Source organism: Dromaius novaehollandiae, chromosome 6 (genome assembly GCF_036370855.1).
Source record: "Dromaius novaehollandiae isolate bDroNov1 chromosome 6, bDroNov1.hap1, whole genome shotgun sequence".
NCBI lineage: Eukaryota > Metazoa > Chordata > Aves > Casuariiformes > Dromaiidae > Dromaius > Dromaius novaehollandiae.
The window spans coordinates 39,574,020-39,596,287 of NC_088103.1; the positions used below are offsets into that span (position 1 = coordinate 39,574,020).

Consider the following 22,268-nt stretch of genomic DNA (forward strand, 5'->3'; position numbering starts at 1 on the left):
CGCGGCGAAGGGGTGGCGGCCGCGGCCGCAGCGCGCGGCGGCGTGGGGCTCCCCGCGGCGGGGGGGGCCTGTCCACCAGGCCCGCGGCCTGCCCGCCTGCGGGCCCCGGCCTTGGCCGGCTCCGGCGTTTCTGTGTGATGTGCGAGTTTCCACACTGATGCTTTTCATCAGAGGTTTCTCTCTTAATGGGGTAGGGTGAAAAAGCAACCTGAGGTGGTCGGAAGCTGTGTATGCATAATTAGATTTCGTTGGGGTGGGAGTGAAACATCTGTGCCCACTGCTGCTCTGGGGCAAAGAGAGCAGCAGGGCCTGTATCTAGAGCTGCGATTTCTGTAGGCCGCGTTTGGCCGCCTGTTTATCAAGACCCGTTTACTGTCTACATGATTTGCTTTTGTTTTTCAATGAGCTGGGGGCCTGATAGACATGTATCTGGCTTTCAGCACCAGCTTTTTCAGTGAACCGAGACATCTACAACCTTGAGTTTGAAGAGGTACAACTTTGATTAGGTGTTAAAAACTGGCAGTGAAATTATGTGGAAATGAATGTAGAAGGTATTGAAGGAAAATTCAGAATTTCCTAACAGTTCAAAAAGAAGGCTGCATGTGAACTAATGTCTTGTGTGAGGTGCATCCTATATATATATACACATATATATATAAGTGCAGCCCATAATGCTGCAAATATTAAGCATATGCTTAACTTTATCCATGCCTGCAGTTCCATAATCTTTAGCAAGACTATTCAGATGCTAAAATTAAGCATCTGTTATTTGTAGGTTCTACATCCTAGTTTGCTCTTTCAGTGGTAGAGTGGCAATTTAAGAGAAATTATGTTTTAAATAACAATGAAATGATTTATTTGAACGTCTGTGACCACATACAAGCACCTTCAACAGCACTTTCATTGGAGGATAAACAGAAATTAGTGGCCACCTGACTAAAGAAATCTTGTTAAGGTGAGCTGTGCCATATTTTGAATCAGAACAGATGACTAAGTGATGCAAGAGTGGAAGAAAAGTTATTCTTTCAGGTTTACTAATTCAAGATATCTGAAGTTATTCATAGAACTATGCTTACATCTAGGAAAAATCTATGAGTTCCACTGACAAGAATACAAGTAAAAATTAATAGGGACTAGACAATCTTTTTAAATAAAAAAAAAAATGATAAACATCATTTTGCAAGTGACTGCTGTGGGCCAACACTCTACACATCCTTGCTCAACTTTAGTGTCCCTTTTAGAGTTGCCTCAGCCTGCTAACACCACTGTGATGGGCTTCCTGATAATAAATGCTATGCTAAATGGTATTTACAGGTTTGAGACAAATATTGAGCACCACACATGAAGAATGAAACAAGGAATCACAAAAACAGGAGGATATTAAGAATGAGTTTTGCTTTATCTGCAGGAAATTTATAACATAGTAATTCAAACATAGGACTGAGAACCAGTTCTGGGGCTGATCATGACTTTTGATCATTGCTTCATTCTCTTTTTAAGTATGTGGGCTGCTTAGCTTAGCTATGAAATGACAACTGATATAAATCCTAAATATTAATTAAGTTCATCTTGATTTTGTCTGCTGTTTTTAGAACCTAGATAATTCAGAGTATCATTTTGAATTGCCGTTGTTGCTGCAGAGCAAGTAAAGCTCTGGCAGCCTCAGTTGGACTCTGTTCCAGCTCTCAATATCATCAACCAAACAGGTAACTAAGATCTGAATTCTCAAAGGTTTTGAGTGCCTAACTCCCACAGGTATTCAGTTGCAGCTGAACAGTTTTCAGCAGATTTGGGTGCTTAAATATACTTGAAGACATGTCAACGCTTAGCTTCCCTTGATAGGACTACTTTAAATTAGAATTGTTCAGATAGCCCTTCTGCCCTGTCATTTCCCCTGCACATCGCTTACGTAATGCTCCTGCCCTCCCTCAGGGCCTAAAGGCAAAAGACTTCAGAGACATGTATTTAAACAGTAAGAGTTTATATGTTATTGGATAATAGTTATTCATCCTTCTTATCTTACCTTCGGTATGCCAACTCTTGGAACCGTGGCAAGGAGTTCCAAAGGTTGGCGGTTTAATACGTGTAGGAATATTTGCCTGTCATTTGTTTCAAAGGTACTGCTTCTTAATTAACTGCCTTCATGAGAGGACCGTGATGAGGGACCAGTTGCTTTCCTTTAAGACTTTCTGTTATTGTGAATAATTCAGTCTTTTCTGCCCAAATTATCCAAGTGTGGGATATCTCTGTATTTCTTGTTTTTTGTTATAACTGAATCCTAATTTTTGTAACCACTTATCATATGTGAATCCTGCCAGTATCTCGGGTATTTTTTCTTTTTCCAGATCTGTGCACAAAAAAGCGTAGCCTCCGGATAAGTAAGCACCATTGTGGCATACATTGTTCTGACAGAGTGATCATCTGTAGTGTATGGAATTACAGTGGAACCAGCCAAGGACAAAGGTGCCCTTCAGTTGTGTTGGGAAGGCTGGTGACAGTGCTGGAGGGGACTGCAGTCTTTGTTCTGTTAGGTTACTTTAGGACAGAATAGAAATGTTACTTTATGGGATTAATATTATTGAATCTGCAACAGTTTCTGTTTGGCTTATCCCTGAGATGTTTTGCTTAGGTATGTATTTCTCATATACTTTTATCTCAAAAGTATCACAGGAGTGCTGCAATCTCAGGAAGATATAAATTGTAGTGTACAATAACAAAGCTGCAAGTTAGACTTACTTTTTCTCTTATCTTGTGTTCTTCACTCGTGTTTCCCTAGAGGAAATTGCTCATCTATGAAATGATCACTCGGTGTTTAAAGGACTTTTGTGTGTGAATAGAGCTTCCATAAGATTGTTTCTTTTCCATAGTGAATTCGAAGAGACTTTTTGAGCTGTGCATGTTGAGCAGGAAAATTGTGATTTGGATTGCTTTGAATTTTGCTGCCAAACAAGATTATTTGCATCCCTCTAGTGACGTCTGGGAGTGGCATTAGATGCAGGAGTTTACGTTTATGGGTCCTCTCTCTACAAGCCTATCGTTCTACTGTGTATCTTAGGCTGATATCTTACTCGTTTTTAACTAGCTTCTTTTCTGTTCGTGTTTTGAGGCAAAACTGAGCTTTGAAAGAAACCAAGTCACTTGTTATGGATTATTGCTCCAGAATCCCTAATTGCGTACCTACTCAGAACAAGATTTATTCTTTTTGAACCCACTTTAGTTGATGCAATCACCTCACATTACTGGTTGTTTTACCATTGTGCTATTATTAAAAATTATAAGGATAAAATTTAATGTATGGCTTGCAAACACATGCAGTCTTAATTTTTACGCTTGAAATCAGTGGCTGTTATAACCTCCGTGCATTCATCAACTGAAGAAATAAAATAAACCATCAAGCATTAGTCCTTTCTCAGACCTTCCCTTGGGGCAAGCATTCACGCAAGGAAAGCAGTAAGACAGTAAAATACCAAGCGACTGTTGTAGGTTTTCCTTGCTTCAATTAGCAGTAAGGGGAGTGAACATGCACTTCCGTTTACTTCCTCTTTGACTCAGCTTCCTCTTTCTTTTTACTCTGGCATCTGACCAAGCAGTACCTGTTATTCTTTTGTACAGTGTTTTCTTTACTTTGTGAACTTGTCCAAATGATACTGAGGGATATCACCAACTTCATTCTTATTAGATCTGAGTTGCACTTCTGAGAAGCATATATGGAAAATGCAATGCTATTTTTTAAAAGCATAAAGAAATTTTTATTAAATACTGAATGTTTGTAGGTTTCTTTGATCTTGAAATTTTTTTCTGATTAAACAGAAATTCTGTATGCTTTTGGAAACTACATGGAAATGTATTTTAGACATATTTAATAATTAGCAGACTATAGTTTTGATCAAAGGTCTATAGTTCTCTTGAGAACAACAGTCTTCCTGGAAGGGATGAGGTTCAATCACGAGTGTTGTTATCCAGAATATCGGCAACGTGTGTTAAAAGTTTAGCTAGCACATGAGAACGCTCATTCACTCACTCCCAGGACACTTGACTGCTGCAATTGGAGACCAGATGGAATAAGCTAATCAATGCCTGCTCTAATGGGCTGTTTTTAGTAGTGTTCAGTGAGTTTTGGCTATTTGATATACCTACACCCACACTGCAATCTTTGAGATTCTTTTTTTTTCCCAAAGGAGAACTTGACTTTGAAATTAGGAATCAGTAGCTCAAAATTAGTAAGAACATATGTAATTACATCAAAATGCATGAATATAACAGAGAAAGTAACTGCACTTTTAAGGTAATTTCTTCAAATTAGTCAAATGGCAGTAATTAATAGAAATCACAATAAATTCTGTTTTGCTTCAGAATCATACATACAAGTGCTATTAGAAAAGAATGATTATTCAGATTGGCAACTGTAATACTTATTTAATCTCTGCTGGTGGTTAATAATTTGTCCTAAGTTAGGAACTACAATTGCATCCTAGAATGACCTGTCCTAGTAGGGTTAAAGCATGTCAACCAAGTGCTTGGGAGCTTGCATCTAACCTGACGTTTGCTAGCGATTACACGCACCAACACACAGACCTGCACGTAGTATGCACAGGCTCCAGCCTCTCCGGTTGCTGGCACCCTGGCACACGATATCCTATGACCCTGTACATATGGGTCTATACCCCAAACTCCAGTGTGTGTCACCATACGTGCACACGTGCAAAGAGTATGGAGTGCCCTCACCCAGGAAAATTAGTAGAAATCTCGTTTAAGAAAACAGACATACTTCAGCGATAGGCACTGCACGTGAGCAAGCAAGTGTGCTGGCCAGCCTGGGAAGAGCTGGGTCAGGCGCTCCAGGGCATGGATGAGATTACTGGAGTTCCTCTGCCTCTCATTGGTCCTCTGCCCCTTCATGTTTAGGGAGATTAGCCTTTAATCACATAACCTAATATGTATTAATGTTCAGAGCCTGGGACATCAGTCTGGCACCTTTTGTCAGTGCAAAAGCTGTGCTTTTTAAAAAGAGAGAAAAAGGGAAGGTAAAGAGAAAGATTTGCCCGTAGGATGCTGCTTTGCTTTATCACATATTCACTCCTTAGCGTGTTCTTTTCATCCCTTTTCTGTGACTTTATGTTTTGTAAACACTGAACCATTTGTGAAGCCAAAGAAAGCACCTTAAATAAAGCAGGATAGGAAAGTGTCTGAAAAAACAGCTCTAGAGACAATGAGCAAAGGATCTCAGGAGCTCCGAGGCTGGCTGCTGACAACAGGTCTTGCAGTCCTTGGGCAGACAAAACTCTGAAATCACTGAGTATTTTTAATAAAAAAGGGCAGGACTTGTCCCTGAACTACCTTTTCCCCTCTGAGAGCAGTCCCTGGAGGTGCTCCTTGGGGGCGGGAGAATGTCAGTGTCCACTGCTCTATCTCTGTGGATAAATTATTGATGGTGTTGAAAAGTGAAATCCTTTTCCTGGCACTGCTCAGAGGCACTAAATTCATCTCAAAACAGATAACGCTAGAACAGAAGTGGAGAGCAAAATCACATCAGTCAAGGATAAATTTTTATTGTTATCTGTTGTGTTACTTTGGAAATAATGTGGTCTGAAAAGCCTGGTATTCCTCAGGAGTGGACTCTGAGCTATTCATGAAACAAAATTGAGTTTTCAGTATAGTTTTATTATAGAAAGATGCAAAATGATCATTACATTGCTTGAAATACACAGCTACAGCAAGTGTGACATGATACAAAATATCTTTGTTCTCCGGCTTCAGTTTCTTCAGTTACTCTTCTGAATTTCAGTAAACTAGTAAACTGAACAGTAAAATAAATTAGTTTTGTCCACTGTGACAGGTGTCCTGACACTCTGTGGTAGCTGGTGTGCTGAAATGTTACTCTCAGTGCCCAGCCATGGAAATATGGAAAACTTAATCAGTCCACAGAGTATTAGGGAATGGATAAACCATATAGATGTGATTGCCTGGGTGGCATTTGTGAGGGCACGTTTCACTACAAGATATAGGCATAGATCGTTACCAGGCATTTCAAAGTCCTGTGTGCGAAGGGTCAGTAACAACTCGAATTCTGCTTGCTTACCAGGACGTGGCCTGCTGTTCACAGACGGGGCTTTACGTCTTTACCAAGATGAATTTAAATGTCTTTAAATTCAGGGGAAAAAAAAGTACAAAACTTCCAAGGCTTTTTGAAAGAGACCAGCACTACGTGATACAGAGTAAACGAAAGTTTGAGCCCTCTGCTTCTCTTTGTCCAAGAGCTTAGGCAGCTCAGCACTGTTTAGGCCCTGGGTAGATGCTAGAGGAGCTCAGGACTATTAATCTCGAATGTGAGATCTGCTTCTGCAGGACTGGAGGCCATCACTTTTGGGGATGGCGCAGCTGTTTGTTCTTCTAACGTGAGCATGCCTAGTTCTATACAGGGTTCAGGGTTTTTTTTTCTTTCCCTATGATCTCATTGCCACTGTCATGGCCTTAAGCAATAATCTTTTATTTTTGGATTGAGTTTAAAAGAATGACTTGGGGACTCCATTCTTCAAAAAACCCCTCAAACATACAGAATTAGGCCTCAGTAATAACAGGTCCTATTATCTGTGGGGCTGTGAGAATTTTCACTGTAAGATTCCTGATTTTAGTGGATCTGAACATTTCATATTGTTCTCACAGATTCAGTGCTTCCCTCAGCTTTTTTAAGGTGCTGTGGAGAGCAGAGTGGTAAAATGCTCATGGCCTTCTCTGCTTTCGCCTGTTGTCTGTGGTGTAGCAGTCCTGTGTGCATGTGGTGTAATGGGCCACGGAGCCTGTAGAGCACCGAGTTACTAAGCTCAGTGAGGAAGGAGCAAGTACTTTTGGTTGACCGGATGGGAGTCTGTGTTTCATTCTTGCAGTATGTTATTGCTGGATGCCAGCCACACACAACCGACCATCCCAGTTCCTAGCCTTCTCATTTCTTAAAAAAGACATTTACTTGTACATTTACAAGGAAGGGGAATAGCTTGTCAGACTCTGGGGATGGTGCTGCTGTGCAGAAAGGAGGAAACAAAGATCTCCTTTTAAAAGTTGCAGCTAATAGGAAAAAAACATCTTGGCGGGAACTGTGCAAGGAGCTAAACAGTATGTTTGAGGGAGCAGAAGGAGAGAGGAGAACAGCATATATTGAAAGGGTGATGGCATCAAGAGCAAATGCAAAAGAACATGATTTGTTTCCTAAAGGACAAAACTATGAAATCTGAATGAATCAAAACCTCATTTGTGCTACTAGTGCTACTTTCCTGTGTGATCAATTGCTGTTATTGCTTCAAGTAGATTGTCTGGTCATGGAAACATCCCAGAGAGCGTTAGTGATGTTCACAAGCCAGTCAGTATGGCATGAGGCTTATGCCATGAATAATTTATAGAGTCCTTGTTGAAGGTAAAGGAACACAGAATAGCACTAGTCAGCTGGCAGTTTTGTTCAAAGTGTAAGATAAAATTCACTTTAATCCCTGAGAAAATACATTTATGTCATTACTCACCAGTTTTCTTTTTTTCTTTTTTCCACAGCTCGCGCCTTCCCTCCCATTACAAGAAGATTTTGTTTACCACTGGAAAGCAATCACCCATTACTACATAGAGACTTCAGGTAAAAGAAAAAAAACCTTTTATCTCTTCATTGTGAAAACTGGAATTCCCAATTTCAGTGTTGTTAAAAAGTAAAGACTAAGAAAATACTACATAGTCATACTTGAGTTATTTTTTCTATCAAAATGCCAACAATAATAGTTATTGATTAAAAAGTATTGTATACCTCCATTCATCCCTAAAAACTGAGCATGAACAATGATGGAAGGAAGGTCTTCTCTCCTGAGTACCACGTGGAGAACTGTCTCTTTTTAAGTCGGACCCAATTTCTATCTTCGTCTATTCTGTTTAATCTAAACAGTTATCTACAGAAATGTAGTCCCTGCTGATAACCTTTTTTATTGTTTTGCATCAGGGATTTTCCTTCTATTTCCAAGCTTTTAACAAAAGCCTTCACAAAGTAATTTTGTGGCCATACATTTGACCAGACATATCTGAACTCTGTGTGCTTTTTTTCAGTGTATTGTCTCTGTGAAAGGTATTTTGAAACCATAGCTCCGAAAAGTGAAATTGTGAGCATATTTAAACCATGTTTTATTAAAACTTGTCCAGACCTTATTCTGTTCTTCTTCAAAAAGTGGGTATTCTGAGTTATGGCTATAGTGGCTCCTTCCTAACTTTTCCTGTGGTTTCTTACAATAGTTATGCAACAATTACCATTCTAATTTTTGGTCCCAGTTTAATAGTTTTAAAAGTGAATGTTATCATGCTTTCCTCAAGCTTACTAGTTCTGTGTTTTTGTTAGAGTAGCTGTTGAATCTCTGTTGATGTCTGGGACTTTTGATTTATATCAATGTTTACTCTTGCAGGCCGAAACTTGACCCCTGGTTCTAAATAGCCAGCTTTCGGAATGCTATGTGATGTTTCCTAAGGTAGAAATGACAGAGTGGTAGAGGAAAACTGATACCTGTGTTACATGATGCAAAAAAAAAAGGCTGATCTCTCTCCCAGACTTTCATAAGTCTTGTGAAAAACAGTTTTCCAATTTCTTTGTTGCTTCTTCCTTATAACCAATGACATCCGCCCAAAAAACCCTGTCAGAAATTTTCAGAACTGGTGGTTTGCCTGTGCCACCTTTGAAGCAGAATATATTTCCCTCTTCTACAGTAGGAGCACCGTTATGCCCAGGAAACTCCAACAAAACACTGTAAGCTAACTGGACATTGTAGAGACAAAAAACACTCTGATACAGCTGTTTTCTTTTAAGAGCTTTTTGCCATTTGCAGGCAAGGGGCAGTTACTTTTAGATTATTGCGTAAGAAGAAGTAACTATTTCCGTAGTGGGATACTTGTTCAATTAGAATTTAGCCGAAGAAAATATAAAGCAAAATTTCTACACTTGCACAGGTGCTGTGCAACATTTGAGTTAATGCCAGCTCCCACTGCCAGTGGCATAAATTCAGAGCAGTCTCATGACTTCAGTATAATGAGATTGCAGTCTTACTCTTTCCTTCATAAAGCTTGACAGCATACTATCTTAATGCAGAAAGTATAAAAGCCAAATCTAAAATCTTCTGAAGAATAAGCAGTGTAGAGTTTGGGTTTACTTTGTTGTTGTTGTTAGAAAAGCTGTTTGTTTGTTTATTTATCTAGTTTGTAAAGGAACTGATCAATTGCAAATTAATCTGATCTTAGAGGCTGTTTGTAAATTCCAGCATAGTATGTGAAGAGGCAAAGAAGAAATTACCAAAGCAGGGTGGATACTAAACCAAAGACTGTGACATGAATCTTTCTCTCCCTAAGTTTGCTTTCTGGCTGCAAAAGTTTTCCTTTTGGACTGTGTAATTAATACAGGTTTTGTAATTTAGCGTTTCACATTTTTACCATTATAAGGTTAAATATCTGCCTAATACATACTCCAGTTTACATTTTCAGAAGTTGTTTTGAAAAACTAATTTAAGACATCTTAAAAAACTTGGTTTTCAGGTACTCTGCAATTTTGGCTAATTAAGTAAGATGTCTTAAGCTGAGCATCCAAAACCACCAATGTCTTTTAAAAATTTGGACTGATATATGTTCATATAGGCTTGAAAGAGATATATATAGATGTAAATATATGCATACATATAAATTGTCTGTTAGCATCCTAATCATTATTTTGGTACTTATATATGTAAGATTCTTTGAATGAGTAGTCATATTTTTAAATCTTAAATGTGTAACTGAACTTAAGAAAAACGGGTAAGATATTTTTATCATTCTTAATTGCACATCTCTTCTATTTAGATGACAAAGCTCCTGTTACTGACACCAACATTCCTTCTCACCTGGAACAGATGTTGGATATTCTAGTTCAAGAAGAAAATGAGAGGGAATCAGGTGAAACAGGGCCATGTATGGAATATTTGCTGCATCACAAGATTTTGGAGACACTCTACACACTAGGGAAAGCTGATGTATGTACTTCTCGTTAGAACAGATTATCTTTGGTGTGAGCTCCTAATTGTAGTAGGGACTGAAACTGTACAGTAGGTGGTAGGGTGGGACACTGAACTCTAGCAGATAGCTGTTTGCTTATGTTACCAACGTATTACAAATAACAGTCTTGTACAAGTGTGGTCAAAATGAGACAACCAGAGAGTATGCTAGTTAGAGCAGGAGCTTGAGATTTGATACTCCGATGGTGACTGTGAAGCTAGAAGCAGGAAAACATTTTAATTCTGTCTAAGAGTTTGCTGTCCTCTACAAGACAGTAACATTACTCCTTGCTTTGTAAAGTGTTTGGAGATTCTTGGTAAACAGTCATATTAAATACAACTATTTTTTAATTTTTCTGACTGTGGTAAGATTAACATGTCAAAAATCATTGATTTAAGCTGATTCTTAGCTTTCTCATCTGGTCTTTTGTATGCATCCAGCCCAGGGCAATCTTCTTTAGTTCTCATGTCTGCTTTGTGATGCGTGTGAAATTAGCTTCATGGTCTTGGTGCATTCTTGTTGACAGCATCTTCAAGGCAATCTTATTTGTTCTTACTGATATCTTTCTTGGCAGACATATCAGCTGAAAGGTAAGGGAATGGTTGGATCATGGGGTGAATTAACTTGTCAGCCCTTGTGCTAGAACTTTTATATTGTGGTGCAGGTGCAGTAAGGAAAGCATGCTGTGGCTTGTTCTATGGATAAATGGAGCTCTCCATGGTTTCATTCTCAGCCAGACTCTTGCATGTTGTCATGAGTTGTTAATCTGCTTGGTTTTACCTATGTAGACAATGTAGGATACTAGCTGTCTGAGCCTGGGATGCTCCTTGCTCTGGAAGGACCAGACCTCTAATATTCCTGTTGCTATACCAGCTGTCCTTCCATCAGGCTAAGATACCTGATACAAATGTATTGAAAATACTCACTTTTTTCAGAAATACAGCTGGGTCAGTAATCTGCAAACTCTGTCAAGAAATTGGGCTGAAGTGGAGAGATATGTGAAGTGAGTAATTAGCAGTATGTTTCTAAGAGTTGAGAGAAGTCATTTTGCACTCAAATATGCCTGTACAAGCAATTTTTGTACAGCCTGTCTTTATACTTTGCCACTTGTGAGTAGATACATCTGAAATAAACACAGGGTTCAGTGCTTGCAAGATGTTGCAAAGATCTGTCGCAAAATGAATAATACCTCTTTGCAGCAATGACTTAGATTTATTACTTCCTTGTAGATGCACCCTGATGGTACAATTCTTATGTTTCTTTTTAACAGATTACTTGACAAGTAATAATGAGGCTATAGCTTTAGGGATAGTTACCTTGTCAGGAGAACCAGGTTAGGCAGTTCTCATTCCTGGCTGTTGCCACCTGTGCTCCATTCGCCTGTGTCTGTTGGTAGAACTATTGGTAAGCCGGTGCAGTAAACCAGATCAGGGAATTAATGTGGGTTAAAATTAACCTCTGGAATAACAGCATTTATTAGCGTGTTAGAACTATTAGGCTTGGGGGAGAATTTAGGCGGAAACAAGGCTAGTACATACAGGATCATGTGCCACCAGATCTTGTGGAGATGAGAAAGTACTTTCATGTGGCATAGTGCATGAGAGAGAGTAGAACATGGACCTGTATGTTCCATAGACATCTGTGATTTATATTCTGCTGAATCTTGGGGTAAATAATGGCTTCTTTGTGTCCTGGAACATCTGTGCACTTATAAACACTTTTTCTGAGGTTAATTGCTCATCAATTAAAAAACCCCTTAGCAGACATTGAGGTGTTTATAACGATGAGTTTATCAGCATCTATTTGTAGGTACCTGCACACTGATTTGCTAGATTTTGTGAGAACTCTGGCTAAAAGTTAATATTTGTATGAAATGGTACAGTACCATAAAAGACAGTTTGCCTATAGCCAATTAATTCAGAGTTAATTTCCCCTATCCTCTACCTATATTGGTAGGGCATATTTCCTGGAATGACTTAAAAGTGTGTACTGGAGTAATTAATTGAAAGTATAGATAATTTTAAAAAGAAAACAGTTTGTGAGATGCAACATTTTTTGTTGGGCTCAATTAATATTGATAAAAGTAATTGTTAACAGATGATGTTTTAAAATAGTTTTGATTAAATTATTGCTGTTTAATCTTAGTTTTAAAAGACAATTTTGCATATTCATTTCCCTTCACATTTGTTTTATTTTTTATTATTGTTCATCTGTTTTTGTTTCAGTGTCCTCCAGGAATGAAACAGCAGGTTTTGGCTTTTTATACAAAACTCCTAGGAAGAATACGACAGCCTCTGCTTCCCCATATAAATGTGCACAGGCCAGTGCAGGTACTGTTTGAATTTTAAATAAATGTTATTTCGTATGACAAGTTTCTCTTAGTGTGTTGTGACTAATGGCATCTTTTCTTAAATTTTTCTGGTTTTGTGAGAGTTAAAAACTCCACTGTTTCCAGTTCTTTTTATTGCTGCAGTGCAATATCAGTTTTAGTGTATTGCTGATTAGAGCCTTGAGCTGCCACTGCAATGCAAGTTGTAAGTAATAAATAAATCTTGTTCATGGCAGTCTAAATCTAGAGCAACTGTTTAAGTCAATAATTGTAGAAATCAGTCCATCATTCCTAGAAGAAGCTATTACTTACTTCCAGTCTTAATTGTTTACTTTTCTTTATGTGACAGAAATTAATCAGGCTATGTGGTGAAGTTCTGGCAACACCAACAGAAAATGAAGAAATTCAGTTTCTCTGTATAGTATGTGCAAAGCTGAAACAGGATCCATACCTGGTCAACTTCTTCCTTGAAGTGAGTAAATCAAATCTGCATTTTTCGAGTTTATCTCTAAAAGACTATGTCTCACACGAAATCTAATAGAAAACTTGAGGTAGCAAGATTCACAGATGACTTTTAATTCACTTTGTCATTTTTTTCCTGTGGTATTGAAAGTCTTTTCTTTTGCTTCTAGATACTTGATACATCTAATTCTTTTTACTAGAATTTCATTCAGGGCTCACAGATTTACCTGCTTGAGGTCCTTAATTGTACAGCCTTTAGAGGGCACTCTCCAAATCAGAAAACAAGAATTTTTAGCTGAGGGGAGTAATAGTGATATAGATCTAACTTAGAACATTGTGAGAGAGAGACTTTGGACTTCTTAAGTTGTTTTGTCTTCAGCCCCATAAATGCTAAGGGACAGATTGCATGGGGCACTGAAATTTTGCAAAATGCTAAGTGTTCTGCAGGATTGGGCCCTTATTTGGTAGTGGCACATATGGTCTAGCTGCAGTGCCAGCTCACAGTCTACAGTGTGGGACTATTTTCTATCTGTAAGAAAGCCAAATATCTTTATTCTCTTCTTGGAACTTAACAAGTGGCATTGATGAAATCAGAGTGGGAGGAGAAAGAATTTCTAGGCTGACTTTCTGTTCCCATTTAGGAGGAACATATACAAGGTTAGTTTATAAAAATCCATTTAGAAATTCTTCCTGCTCCTGCTTTGATGTTTCTTATGGTGCATGCTATCTATTATATATGATATGTAGGTGAAAAGATGTAGATATAGCATACTCCACGAATATTTTACAGGCTTTCCCAAAATGAGAATCTGTTTTTCTATACAGCAAAGATATCTTTTCCTGTAAGTTTCTGAATGTCGCTTAAACTTTCATTAGTAAATCCACATTCAGTTTATTCTTACCTAATTAAGTATTGCCCAGATTGCCATCGTATCCACTGTAGCTGTACAAGCAAGAAGATTGGTATAATGATTGGACTAAACAGTTAGTGTTTAAATATTAGAGGCACTCAGAAGCAAGCTACCAGCTATATTACAGGCAGAATATGATATAGGCCCACACCAGGGTAACCTTTAATGTATTTGTGTAAATCGTATGGTTTAAAAAGAGCAAATAAGACCCTCTGAATGGGTCTTACACTCAAGTGATGCCCCTGAAATCAAATCTGAGAACACCAATTGTAAGAAGTGGAAGTATTTTGTCAAACATTAGTGTTTTGCTTCAAAATAGCAAAATTACAATATTAAAAATCAGATGTGGAAAACCAGATGACTCCAAATTTCAGCAAGAGCTCTAGTTTCACAAAGTGCTGACTGTAGAGTTCAGAGAAGCCAAAGAAGATTCTTGTAGCTCCTGTTTTCATCAGGAGATTGTTCTAAATGTTGTAGTCTAAGACATATGTCTTTACAACTTCTGATGGTAATTTTCATATAACATATTTGGGATGCAGAACTGTCCTTTATTAGGATACAATATTCTGGTCGTTTGCATCCAAGCCTCTCGGAGGCACTGTTGTCATGACTTGATATCTGCTTCTGGCCTTCAAATGCATATAAAGGGTAAACTTACAGAACTCTGTGGCATTTGTCATCTATCTCTAATACTTACAAACGGAAATGCAGGTACATCTCTCCAAAACAGTCCATTTGTATCTCTACAGTAAACTTTGCTTCCTCCTTTGACTTTTCCTGATAAGCTTCTACAGTATGTCATGAACTTAGAAAACTGAGCAGGTACAAACCCCCAAAGATGTCCCCTATATGATTCCACGTTAAATAGTCTGTTCTTTGTTATTACAAAGCTATTTATATATTTTTTAAATCTTTCACCTGTATTGCTTAACCAATAAGGCAGTACGACATAACGGTATCTCTTGGGAAAGTTACTTTTTTAAGGAAATAAGAATTGGAAGAACCACATTCTTTTTAAGACCTGACTCAGATGTTGGCTTCCAAAGCATCTTGTGCACTGAGTTCCATGTGCTAATTTTATTTGGGCTTTAATTTATTCCTTTTTTTAAACTGAGTTTTCCTTGTTCTGGTGTATAGAGAAAGAACATACATAGGAATGTTTCAATTACCACCTCTATCATAGTCACTATTTTATGTTAAACGTTAACTCATGTTTTTCCCTTATTTGTTTCCTCTTTAGCTAGCCACATCTCAACTCATCTTATGAGAGGTATTCTTGCAACTCATCCTTCCATGCAAAGGGACACTTGCTTCCCTATGATTCAGTTTCTGCTCTTTAAAGAAGCTTGAACACAGCATCCGTTAAAAAGATAATATAAAATGAGAACCCCCATTTTATCAAATGAACAATAGTTTCACTATTCACTTCTACTTAAATTACTACAAAGCAGCAGCTTTATGTTTTTCACCATGAGTTGAGTGGATTTTTTCATTAGCTGTGATACCACTTGATTTTTCACAGAATTCTCTTTAAATCTGTTTGAGTTTATAGACTGATGTGGCAACACCCACCACAGAATTTGACACTCAAATAGCGGCCTATTATGAAAATAAAAAAATGTATTTTTATACTGTCTACTCTTCGCTGCTGATGAATTCACTTAAAGGAGTGCTTTGCCTAGAAAACACTGAGTGTGTATTTTATGTAACCTTTTCTGTCAGGTCATTCAGGATCCTGTCTTGCACCTTTACAGGAGGCAGGTGAGCAGCTAAGCTGCAGAATTGCATGAATAGTCAATAGGAAGCTTAAATACGTGAGAAACTCTGCATATGTGTTGTTCAGTGTGCAGACTGCTTTGTGTCACCTGCCAATGTAAGAATAACGAGCTGTGGTCAATTTTAAAGGGGGATTTATACTGTTAGGTCTCATCGGTGCCTTAGCTGAAGTGTAAACTGTGGCTAGGAGAGTCCGTGTATGAGGTAGTAAGCTGGTGCAATGTAAAATGAATGTTTTGCAAAATCATATATAATTTTTGCAAAAAGTAGCCTTTATCTTTGGCAGCCCTACCTGGTACATGAGTGGTACCAGTAACAGTGCCTAATCCAGGATTGAAAATGCAGTTTTAGCCGTAGCAGCTAAGAAAAAACAAGTATTTGAGTCATTCTTTGCCATTTTGATTGCACTTCATTATAAATGAAAAATAGTTAAAATACAAGGAGGTAGCACAACCTTTAGATGCACCACAGCCATAATGGGAGTTCTGCTTCTTCCGCGAATGTTACAGTTCTGATCCAGCTGTTCCTGTATGTTGGTAAGATATATAGGAGGAAAAGGTGTATGTTGAATGAGTGATTCTTCTACTGTAGTCAAAAATTATACTTATTTTATAGCTTGCAGTATGCTGCTTTTACCACTGGGTTACCCCTCAAGGGACGTTGTTACGTGAATGTATCATAGCATTCAGTGCAGGTTCTCCACAAAGAGCACACATCAGTTCAGCAAGCATTCGCAGCAGTTCTGTAGTTTGCTGCCTGAGACTGTCATGTAGTTAGTCCCTGCTGGTCTGTATGTACTAAACACTGTTAACTCCGAATGGTTACTCTTTTCAATTGTTAATACTTGAGATATATGTTTGTAACAGTTGTGGTGTTATCATACAGGAGGGAAACCTTTGGGATTTTTAAACTCACTACTGTACTTGAAAAAATGAGTCTTGTGCTGACATCTAATTTATGGTTCTAATACAGTATTATTCACCTGTGCTTATGCCAGAAGAAGAGAGAATTGTTGCCTTACTGTGAGTTTCTTCTTGGTCTTGCAGAGCATGACTCTAAATGTCTCTTTATGTGCTGGAGTCAGATTTATATTACAGAAAGATGAATGGGCTGCTTTCTTTCAGGTTAAGTAGAGATGCTTTGCAGCTTCTGAGAAGGTCCACTATGATCTGTTACAGTACCCAGTGCTTAGAGCAGTCTTCTGTCCATTAAATCTACTGACTTTTTTTCTTTATAACAAATACAATTTAAGAGTTATCCTACTGTCATAAAAGCTGCTTCCCCCCCCCCCCCCCCTTTCCTTTGAAGGTAAAATCTTCAGAAGTTAAGAATGAGTTTCATTGTATGACTCTGACTGGAAATAGCATCTCAAAATTAAAAGAATTTGAGGCCTTTCTAGGGAAAGTAACGTTTTCTGTGGTGTGTGCTAGGGTCAAAAGGTGCCCTCATAAGGAAAATGAAAAATACATATCTGATACTGGACACGTCAAGTGAATATGTGCCTCCATTGGTGGAGATAAAAGGACGCCATCTCTTTGTGAATGGTGGATTCAGCCTTGAACCAAAATGGTTTAGGGTTTAAGAAAAATTTAAACAGATTAAGAAATGTACTAAGCTTAAAAACTCGCATGCTTTTGCAGCCGATTTCATTCTACATTGTTACTGCATCCAGCCTCGTAGAGAACTGCTTCAAATGTCAATGTACAAAATTTCCTTTTAGTAAATTTCTGCTTTAGAATGAATTAATTTCAACTGCATGATTCCAACAAAATGCTTTTCAGAATAAGTTAAAAGCAATGGCTTCCAAAGGATCAGCGAGTGTAATCACAGAGGACATGCTAAAAGGCCAAGACTCTTTGACAAGAGACACAGGACAGCCCATTCAAACCGAAGAAATACCTACTGCTGCTGGAGCAGAGCAAATGGAGAAAGAAGATGACCTCCCTCGACAGGCAGATGATCTGTCTTTCAGTCTGGATGAACTAAATGTCACATCATCATCTGAGCCCTCAACCATTCGTCCAAATCAAGACTATAATTTAGTGAATTCTCTGCTAAATCTCACTAGAAGTCCAGTGAGTTTTTCTTTTTATTCTCTTTAATGTGATATAGTGGATATTGTGTGAAGCAGGGAGAGGCAGTGAATATAGATATATGTACATTGTATTTTAAGTATAAAGAGTAAGATGAGGATTTGTTTTGCAGGTGTCTTTTGTAAATTGGTAATTTGCTTTGCAAATTCAGATTAAAATTAAAGGACTCTTTTGGAAAATTAATATTCATTTTATTGTTGGTAACATGAAGTTTTTCTGGAGCAATTTGTGTGGGATTCTGCATGCTTCACAAACAAGTTGAATAGGATAACTTTTAAGTTGAATATACCACAAGAGGATTTTTTAAAAGCTACTTGCTATAATATTGACTTAACCAAACCCACTTTTTTTTGTAAAAGCACTGGCATACATGTAGGAATTTGATTTCTTTTCAGAACAACTGCTATGTGTCTTACCCAGCTCCACCCCGGAATTCATACTCAGAGACATTCTTTCCAAAAACTTAAAGGAGAGTTGGATAAGCCCGTAATTATGACAGCACTGTTGAGAGCAGAAAGCTTTATATATCTATGTACCTTGCAATTGTTAAGTGATAGTTTACATTGTCTAATGTCTTGGTCTTAATCTGACCTATGGCACTAGGGCTATGAGCCTTAAGCTTGCAGTTACTTTCTTAGTATTTGACATGGATTCAGATGAGGTTCTTTATTTCATACCATCCAATTTCAGGAGAAATAACTTTTAATGGTTGAAAAAGATACAGAAGGAAATGTATTCATTCACTCTGGGGGAGGGGAGAGGTTTCTTTTGGGAGATATTTGCTTCTTGATTTTAAGTGAGCTTCATTCACCTTCTAATTAATTTTTCCATGCCCTTCTGCCAGGATGGCCGGATAGCAGTGAAGGCCTGTGAAGGCCTCATGCTCTTGGTGAGTTTGCCAGAGCCAGCAGCTGCCAAGTGCCTGACTCAAAGCACTTGTTTATGTGAGCTGTTGACAGACAGGCTGGCCACCCTTTACAAAGCCCTGCCTCAGTCACTGGATCCTTTAGACATTGAAACAGTGGAGGCAATTAACTGGGGGTAAGAATTTTACTTTTGTATTTGATACCTGCGGTAATTTTACACTTCTCTTTGAAATTCATTTTTTGTACTTAGATAAGATGTAAAATACATTTACATTCCCATAAAAAAGTTTCAAGAGCAGAGTTTAGATACTAGCTGCAATAGAGTGGTAAGACTTCAGACATCCAATGTATTCATTATTTTTGACATCAGGTCAGGTTTGACTGCCAGTCCACTGCAGAGATTCCTCAGGAAGCAAGGTTTTCCATTGAATTATGTTAGCAATTTGTGCTGATATAGCTGTAATATCAGACACAGATTATTTTTCTGTTTGGATGTCAAGAATATCGGAAATATATGCATAAAACTTTCACTGTACACAGTGAGCATAGAGCTCTAAGCTACCAGAAAGGGCAGGAAGGGTGTATTTGATAGCAGACTGTTTTGCAACATTTTTGCAGTGAAGAAAGAAGAAAGAATTGTTGCATAGTTCATCAGCACAAAGCAAAAGGTCATGTATCTGTTATCCTACCTGCTTGTGTGTTAGATTCTAAATATATTTAAATACTGTTCTGCACTCTGCCTTCATTATTTTGAATTGATCATTATCTATTAGTACTTAGACAAAAAGCAGGTATTTGCAAAAAGAATATTTTAATTTCTGGTGGCTGGATTTGGAAGTTAGAAAAAAAGATGCAAGCTTTAATAGTGTGATAAATAATTATTGGGCCAGTGTAGCACAGAACATGGTGAATTTATCATTCCTTAGAGCTTTCAAATTGAGATGTATGTTTTTTTCTGAAAGGTGCAATCTAGTTCAGGTATATGCTGTGTGGTTTCGGTGATCTTGATTGAGGTCACTTAGAGTAGAGAAGAACAATTCCCTTCAGTTTATGGTTCTCTGACTACAGGAGTTATTGACTCAGTTTCTATGGTCTCTGTTTCTTGAGAGAACAGACTAGATGATCATTACTCCCTTCTGAGTTAAGAAATACTTAAGCTAAGTATCTCCACACAGAAATCTTCCACTGGACATGCTATGAATCCTTTAATATGCCATTGAAAACCTTTGTGTGCAGAAAAGCTCTTCTGATGTTCACTTCATTGTGGGTAGATCATTAATTATGCTGTTAAGTTTAATAAGGAGAGCATCCAATGTTCTTCAAATATTCCTAAATAGACTAAATAATATTTTTCTCTGTGTTCTCCAGTTTGGATTCCTACAGCCACAAAGAAGATGCATCTGCTTTTCCAGGGAAAAGAGCCCTGATTTCATTTCTTTCATGGTTTGACTACTGTGATCAACTCATCAAAGAAGCACAAAAGGTTTGAAATGTTTATAGATGATACAAACATATTCAGAAAATAAATAGTTCAAGTTGTTTCTTAGCTTTTCAGAGTGAGACATACCATTTTGTATTTTTGTTTCAGACTGCTGCTGTTGCTATGGCAAAAGCTGTGCGGGATCGATTTTTTGTTGATGTTATGGAACCCCAGCTGATGCAAACGTGAGTAGCATCCTTCTACAAGAGCCAGCCACAGAACAGAATCTGAATCAGGTGGATATTTTTCAGCTGAAATCCAGTGTATATCTAATGTTAAATTTATTGTTCAGCTCGGAGATTGGAATCCTCACATCAACTGCACTATTGCATCGCATTGTTCGTCAAGTGACTTCAGATGTCCTGCTGCAGGAAATGGTTTATTTTATGCTTGGAGAACACAGAGAGCCAGAAACTTTGACAGACATCAACAGACATCCATTGCGACACAGACTAATCGAGCACTGTGATCATATTTCTGACGAGGTGAGAAATAGTAATGGCAGAACGTCTGCTGGGCAGTTTCATCTTGCATAGAGACTATAAAAACATCGTTGTGAGGTCATCTCATTTTTGTGTCAGCTAACTTTTTCTTTTAGCCGTGGAAAAGAGTTCTGACCACCAGTCCTGGAAATTCCTCTTAGAAAGTGTAAATCAAACTGTTTTATCCAACTAGTACATTTTTTCTAGTAATAAAGATTCTGTGCTAAATTTGCTTGCAATCTATGCATATCTATTTGGGCTTGCTTATCTGTAAAAGATGGCAAAATCCGTTTGTGTGATTGCATTTTAATTGGCAGTATGTTGTGTGTTGCATCACTGTTGTTTTCCTTGTGCCAATTTGGTCATGTTATCACCTAAGGGGTAGTTAAAAACTTTTTTTTTTTTTTTTATTACACAAAGTAGGTTTGGCTAGAGAATATACACAGTGCCAATTAAAAGATGATGTAGTAACTTTAAGCACTTTACACACCATAAACCTTGTTAAAAATAATTGACTTCAGTGAAATCCCTTCTACGGAGCTGCTTGTGTAACCAGTCTTTCCATGAAATAGCCTCTACCCTCTACTTTCTCAAAAAATCCTCAAGCCTGCCTGAAATACGGATCTATGCCTTGACATACCCGTTTTCTTCAATCTGCTTACCTACTCACTCTTTCAGAATCAGATAACTGTATAAATTAGTTGATCTTTGCAAAGCTGAGCACTCTAAAGTTGTCTCTAAAAATGGCCTCTATGTTGCTTAAAGTCAGGCCCTTTTTAAAAGCCTACATAGTATCGCCATGTAAAATTGTTAGCCTCTAGTTCTAGCCATAACATCCCAGTATTATTATTTTTTATTCTGGATACGAATTACAACCTTTAAGTCCTACTGTATGTCTAGTTTGCACAGTGATAACTATCTTCCAACATGGATCTGATTGTAAGACAGAAGGCTAAATTGTCAGTTCTTTGAATGTTCTTTGTATTGCTATTTTGGCAGGTTTTAGAAGTTTTTCTGTTACGGAGTTGTACTATATGAAGTTATAGGAAAAAATATGTGCACGTGCTGGTTTTCAAGTGCATTTGGAGCAATGTTTATATACCACACAGCGTAATGATTTTCTAATTCTTCCTGGGGATTTTGGTTCCTACTATAATGTAAATAAATAAGAGCAACGTTCTAGGTTGTACAAACACAGATAGAAGACGTGTAACAGAAGGCAACTGTGCATGAGTTCACTGAATTTTTACTTTTTACATTGTAGATCAGTATAATGACTTTACGAATGTTTGAGCACCTTCTGCAAAAACCCAATGAGCACATTCTTTATAATTTGGTTCTGAGAAATTTAGAAGAAAGAAACTATATGGAATACAAGCCTCTCTGTCAAGAAGATAAAGATGTGGTAGAGAATGGACAGATTGCAGGAGCAGTGTAAGTTTCTTTTTTAAGAAAAGTTTTCACAACAGCTAACTTGGATTCTTGTTTTTAAAACAAAACAGTCTTTTCTTTCATTAATTGAAAGAAAAGTCAGCACAGCACATCATTGAGTGTTCTGTTTGTTAATCTATAAACATAATGAGCATCTATAAAGTGATGCACAAATTATTCCATCAGCAACTTATGGAAATTGTTAGAACAGTAACAAGAGCTAAAATTAACAAAAATCTCTTTTCTAAACAATAGGCACTCTAAGGTCTTGATTTAGTAATTTACTTACATGTCTATCTAGCTTGAGTCTCTGCATATTTGTATTGATTTCAGTGAGATTGTTCTTGAAGTCAGTCACTTAGGTATCTTGCTTACATTAATGTTCTTGAATCATATTTTTGGA

The 22,268-nt window shown here is 37.7% G+C and overlaps 1 protein-coding gene across 2 annotated transcripts in view; it reads left to right on the forward strand.

Moving 5' to 3' along the window:
- FHIP2A (FHF complex subunit HOOK interacting protein 2A) overlaps nucleotides 1-22,268 on the forward strand; it is a 35,702-nt gene that overhangs the window by 634 nt on the left and 12,800 nt on the right. For both annotated transcript variants that reach the window (XM_064514268.1, XM_064514269.1), the window contains exons 2-11: nucleotides 7,540-7,618; nucleotides 9,844-10,013; nucleotides 12,261-12,365; nucleotides 12,714-12,836; nucleotides 17,295-17,588; nucleotides 18,451-18,647; nucleotides 19,841-19,955; nucleotides 20,061-20,137; nucleotides 20,245-20,437; nucleotides 21,699-21,868. In XM_064514268.1, the coding sequence (XP_064370338.1) occupies nucleotides 7,540-7,618; nucleotides 9,844-10,013; nucleotides 12,261-12,365; nucleotides 12,714-12,836; nucleotides 17,295-17,588; nucleotides 18,451-18,647; nucleotides 19,841-19,955; nucleotides 20,061-20,137; nucleotides 20,245-20,437; nucleotides 21,699-21,868 (1,523 nt within the window). The remainder of the gene's footprint in view (nucleotides 1-7,539; nucleotides 7,619-9,843; nucleotides 10,014-12,260; nucleotides 12,366-12,713; nucleotides 12,837-17,294; nucleotides 17,589-18,450; nucleotides 18,648-19,840; nucleotides 19,956-20,060; nucleotides 20,138-20,244; nucleotides 20,438-21,698; nucleotides 21,869-22,268) is intronic.